At 33.2% G+C, this 5210-nt stretch overlaps 1 protein-coding gene and 1 long non-coding RNA gene across 2 annotated transcripts in view; both read left to right on the top strand.

The window, feature by feature from the left end:
• The window catches only part of LOC106945465 (uncharacterized), a 28853-nt gene that overhangs the window by 9434 nt on the left and 14209 nt on the right, over positions 1-5210 (top strand). The gene's annotated exons all lie outside the window — the stretch shown is intronic.
• On the top strand, positions 1322-5039 carry mcts1 (MCTS1 re-initiation and release factor). The gene is made up of 6 exons (XM_015029160.1): positions 1322-1524; positions 2956-3108; positions 3197-3294; positions 4422-4555; positions 4679-4746; positions 4832-5039. Exons 1-6 carry the CDS (start codon positions 1514-1516, stop codon positions 4911-4913), a joined length of 546 nt encoding a protein of 181 aa, XP_014884646.1. The 5' UTR covers positions 1322-1513; the 3' UTR covers positions 4914-5039.

Here is a 5210-nt window from a genome sequence, read left to right as displayed (position 1 = left end):
TGCACAAGCGTGTTTTTTATATTAACCATGGTGCTCTGTTTCGACCTGCCACCAGATGGCGATAAAGTAACGCCATTTCCCTAATGTTTGATCAGAAATAGTTTGAAAGAAAGAATCCACATAACAGGAAATTTAATAATATTCAGAGTTGAGTTGTAGCTAGCTACTCAATTACATTTACTGGTGAACTTTTTGGGAAAAAAGACTTTTAAAAGTATTTTTGCTATACTGTACTTTTTACTTTTACTTTATTATGAAGTATTGCTACTCTGACTTGAGTAAAGTTTCTGGACTTTACTCAAGTCAGAGTGAAGTCTGACTTAAATAACTCATTCAGTGAGTAACTTCACTGAATGAATAATAAGCTTGTTTTAACCAAACAAATCACCAGACACACACACACAGATTTTGCTTAAGTTTCGTAAATTTTGTATTGAAAAAAATAAAAAAAAGATTTGGAAAAATATTTTTACTCTTACTTGAGTAATTTCTTGGATGGCTACTTTTTACTTTTACTTCAGTAAAAATATATTGAGGCAGAACTATTTTTATATGAGTAAATTTTTTGGGTAGTCTACCCATAATCCAATGTGTTTTGGGTTTGAAACCAACTGTAGTTATTTCTGCAATGTTGAGTCTTTAATTTTGGGTTATTTAATGCTTTTGGCAAGGTGTTTTTAATGGTAACAGCCAGGTATTTCTCTTCTGGGAAAATTTTGTCAGAAAGTCATTGTTTTTGGTTTTATCCAGGATTTTAAATATATATAAAAATACTTTTTGGTGGACACAGTTCTAATTCTTGGAAAAATCAGACGTTCACTTCTCCAAATGTAAGAAAAAAATCTTCCAAAGACTTTATTAATCACTAAGGAATTCTTCTTCTTCTTCTTCTTCTTCTTCTTCTTCTTCTTATTATTATTATTATTATTATTATTATTATTATTATTATTATTATTATTATACCAAGCAAATTATTCTCAACTAGGTACATAAGCCATTGAAAACTAAGCCTACATTTCTTTCAGGTGTGATGCATAAAAATGTGTTTAAGATTTACGTTATGCTTTATTTCAATGTTTTAATAATATCTAAAAATTATAATGTCGCAACGGGGAGAGAACAAAGTTAAAGTAAAATGAAAAAAAAATCTATTTTCTAAAAAGAAAAAAACTACATATATTAATACATTAGATTAACACGGAGTCAATTTCGGTATAATTACCTCTGGTTTACCTGTATTTTGAAACAAAGTGCAGCACAAACCCCCTCCCGTAACAGACGTTCTATGTGACGAAACCCTCTGTCACCTAGGTAATGCGAGTTAACCTTCGTTAACTGTCGTAAAGTCACGCAAATCTCATACAACTAAAAAGGAGCGTGGAAATCTGCTGCAGCAACAGCTAATACATGAACTGTTTTTGCTGATTTTTCTTTCCGCTTGCCCGACTTGGTAAACTACGTTCGGGACAAGCTGTGACATACTTGAAGATCGCGGCACCAGAGACCAGAGAGGATGTTTAAAAAGTACGTGTCTGTGTTGTACCGTTAGCTAGCAGCACACTGAAGTAGCCAATGCTAAGTTGCGAGCATTAGCGTGTTTGATATTGTAGAAAGATAGTATTTAGTATTTAGAAACTGACCTTTAAGGTGTTTAATTTTCTACTGGTAACACTAGATTTTGAGGCAAGCAGGAGTAGCTTCAATAAGCATTAGTAGAGCTAGCATTCAGCTAATACAAGAAGGGCAGATTTGAGTTATTTTATTTTCTGTCAGTAGCTTTCTGTTAGATGTTAGCTGCATAAAACCAGTCTAAGTCAAACAGAGCTTCTGAGTGGGATCAGTAGTTGTTTTCTTTCATATTTCAGCTAAAACAGCACACAAAAGAAACAAACTAATGAACATTCTCATGCAGCTCCCTACCAACACGAAATTAATTTATCAGATTAAAATACTACTTATAAACTGTCAGCCAATTAATGGGATGACCAGGCAGTTTATTTTAATATTTTCTGGTAGCTTGTAAAACATGAATAGTATGATAAAAAAGAAAAATAAGATACCAAAATCTAAGGGTTAGGTTCTACAAAGAATGTTGATTTTCTTGCACTTAAAATTCAAAATTGCAACATATTTGTACAGAAGTCTAGAAGAAGGTTGATCTTTTAAACATATTTGGGGAACATGGAGGAATGGAGAACTGTTCTGGTATTGATAATTAGGAATGAGGATGATGTGTTAAGCTGTAACTAAAGGTTTAAAATGTTGATGAGCCATACCATCAGTACATGTGAGAGTTATTAAAGAAAAAAATGACAATGGAATAAGTATTGTGTTTCTATTTAAATCAGGATTTTAAAGGATTGGAAAGTGCTTGATTTCTGTATATAGTCCTTGTACAGTTTTGTAATAAAGCTGTAATAATTTTTTAAGAGACAAAACTATTTACAGAAAGTCAAATGATTATTTATATTCTGTTTAAGTATTTAATTTGAGCAGGAAGGTAATTTACCTTACAACAAACCGATATGTTAAATGTAAGATATTTATTTTTCCTAATGGCTCAATAAGTTATTGATCAGTGTAATTCAAATAAAGGTGGTCTTATATTTTAGATGTTAAAGTTGTTGAAAGTTTGGTTTTTTTTGTTACATTTGTGTTTTGTTCTCAGACTAGTCAGGTGTATGGAGTGTGTGTAAAAGACACATTTCAAAACATTTAAAAAAAAGTTTATTTGCTCCCTTCTATAATACTATAACATATTAGTAGCAAATTAGTAATAAAGCATGTCATATAAGAGAAAATTTATAGTATGTTCCTTAGTTACTTTGTATTGTTTTTATCTATGGAGTTTGGCGCTGGAAAAGTTTTAAATTTTATCAATTTAACATTATCAATAAAAATACATGGATAAGTATAACTCTTAAAGTTAAATATGTGTTTGTTTGCTTTTTTCAGATTTGATGAGAAGGAAAATGTGTCGAACTGCATCCAGCTGAAAACATCAGTGATCAAAGGCATCAAAAACCAGCTGCTGGAACAGTTCCCCGACATCGAGCCATGGCTCAATCAAATAATGCCAAAAAAGGACCCTGTTAAAATAGTGAGATGGTACGATCCGCGTTTCCTGCCTTCGTTGTCTCATGAATATTCTGTTCAGGTTGGTGATCTGCACTGTTATCTTCTGTGTGCATTTCAGCCATGAACACATTGAAATCTTGACAGTGAACGGAGAACTGCTTTTCTTCAGACAGAGGGAAGGACCTTTCTATCCAACCCTCAGGCTGCTCCATAAGTGTAAGCTTTCCTCAACAACATGGTTTAAAAATAAAATCTCTGATATTTGACTTTAATTTACTTTTTTCTTTCAAAATTGAGATTACAAATGACAGGAAATATTTTTGAAAAAGCTGCTTTTATTTCAATCATCTCTCTTCTGTGAGTTATACCACGGAGTATTAGAGATTTTTTGTTTAACTACTAGAATATGATCATAATTTTTAGCAAATTAAAGACCAGAAGAACGTTTTAATGAGAAAAAAGCTTGGATAATTAATTTTTGGTTATTTTGTCATGAAATACTATGTCTTTATTCTGATAACATTAAGACATCCTCTTCATAAAACTCTTATACAGTAAATGCTTCAGTCAGAGGCTTCTACAGAGCTGCTGTAATACAGACTGCTACAGGAGATCCAGTTTCTGTAACAACGCTGAAGCTACTGGGATTATAAAAGTGACAACATTTAATTTCTCTCTCAGATTAATAAAGTATTTTTATTTGAACTGATTTGAACCAGGTGATGAATGAAGAGAAGAATCAGAAATTAATGTTTCTTATTGTGAGAAATAAACCAGAAATTCAGGTAATCAGGTTAAACATAAATAACTATAATTATCGCACAAATATCATGAAGTAGTAAAGTTCAAATGTTCAAGTCAAGAAAATTAACTGCAACATTTTGATTTTCAACTTTGGAAACTAAAATGTTTTTGTTTGTTTGTTTGATTGGCCTTGGATTACAAATTAATTTAGGAGGTAACAAATTAAATTTATCTTGAGTTTATTCAGTAAGATCAGTATTTCTATAAAAAGGAAATCACATTGAGACAGAATGTTTTATTTTAATCTCTTTGACGCCTCTTGTATTTCTTGGGTAAAAATGCTGCGAAAACATTACAGTATTTTTATAACATTATGATTTTAAAAAATTTAGCCTCACTGTTAAATTTAGCTGAATTCAAGAGAAGATGTTAAACAAGATGGCCACCCTGCGCATGCTAACATCAAATCAAAGGAGTGAATTGTTGAAAAAAATCCAGATTTTCCAAAAATTGAATGTTTAATAATTTAATTAACTGATTTGTCACCCAGCCCTACTGATACTAAAGCATTTAGTTGATTTTATTTCCTTTTCTCTCAGATCCTTTTATTCTTCCACACCAGCAAGTGGACAAAGGGGCCATAAAGTTTGTGTTGAGTGGAGCAAACATCATGTGTCCCGGACTCACCTCACCAGGTGCCAAACTCTACCCTGCCGCTGCCGACACAGTAGTTGTATCCTTTCAATCATGATGTGTTGTTGTAGTTTTTTTTCTGCTGTCCAACATCAATTTCAACGTTCTCTGCAGCTTTTAAATCAACATTTCCAACATGTTTGTCTTTAACAAGTTGATTCAGGCGATCATGGCAGAGGGGAAGCAACACGCGCTTTGTGTTGGTGTAATGAAGATGTCGGCTGAAAACATGTAAGCCTCCCAAATGTTTTACTAAACAAATCCTTCACTGTTCACGTCCTTATGACTAAGATCCGAATCTGTGTCTAACGAACAGAGAAAAAGTCAACAAGGGAATCGGAATCGAGAACGTTCACTATCTGAACGACGGTTTGTGGCACATGAAGACGTACAAATGATGCCACCCAAACCGAGCGACGGCAGCTCAGCCGTTTCCACCTTCACACTTCGCTTTGTAACCTGCTGGAGGCTGCAAATCTGCCATCATGATGCACAAATGAATAAAAGATCCTGGTTCAAACCACTCCCCGTTTGTGCTTTCCTTAAATTATTTGAATTAGAAACAGCATCAAGGATGTGATGTGGTTTCAGACATGTTGACATTATGAGGAAGGGAGCGGCAAAGTGACAAACAAAGCAACAGTTAAACCTGTTTATCTGCATGCTTTAGTTGGGAGCAAGGTGAATATTCAAAG

This window comes from Poecilia latipinna, unplaced genomic scaffold, assembly GCF_001443285.1.
Source record: "Poecilia latipinna isolate Pla-1442-1.1 unplaced genomic scaffold, P_latipinna-1.0 Scaffold145, whole genome shotgun sequence".
NCBI classification, from domain to species: Eukaryota; Metazoa; Chordata; class Actinopteri; order Cyprinodontiformes; family Poeciliidae; genus Poecilia; species Poecilia latipinna.
This window is presented reverse-complemented; position numbering and strand designations above follow the sequence as displayed.

Coding starts and splice junctions, on each gene's coding strand:
- mcts1 (XM_015029160.1), top strand. Junction 4,556..4,678: donor CCGCTGCCGACACAGTAGTT/GTATCCTTTCAA, acceptor AAGTTGATTCAG/GCGATCATGGCAGAGGGGAA. Junction 4,747..4,831: donor AAGATGTCGGCTGAAAACAT/GTAAGCCTCCCA, acceptor TCTAACGAACAG/AGAAAAAGTCAACAAGGGAA.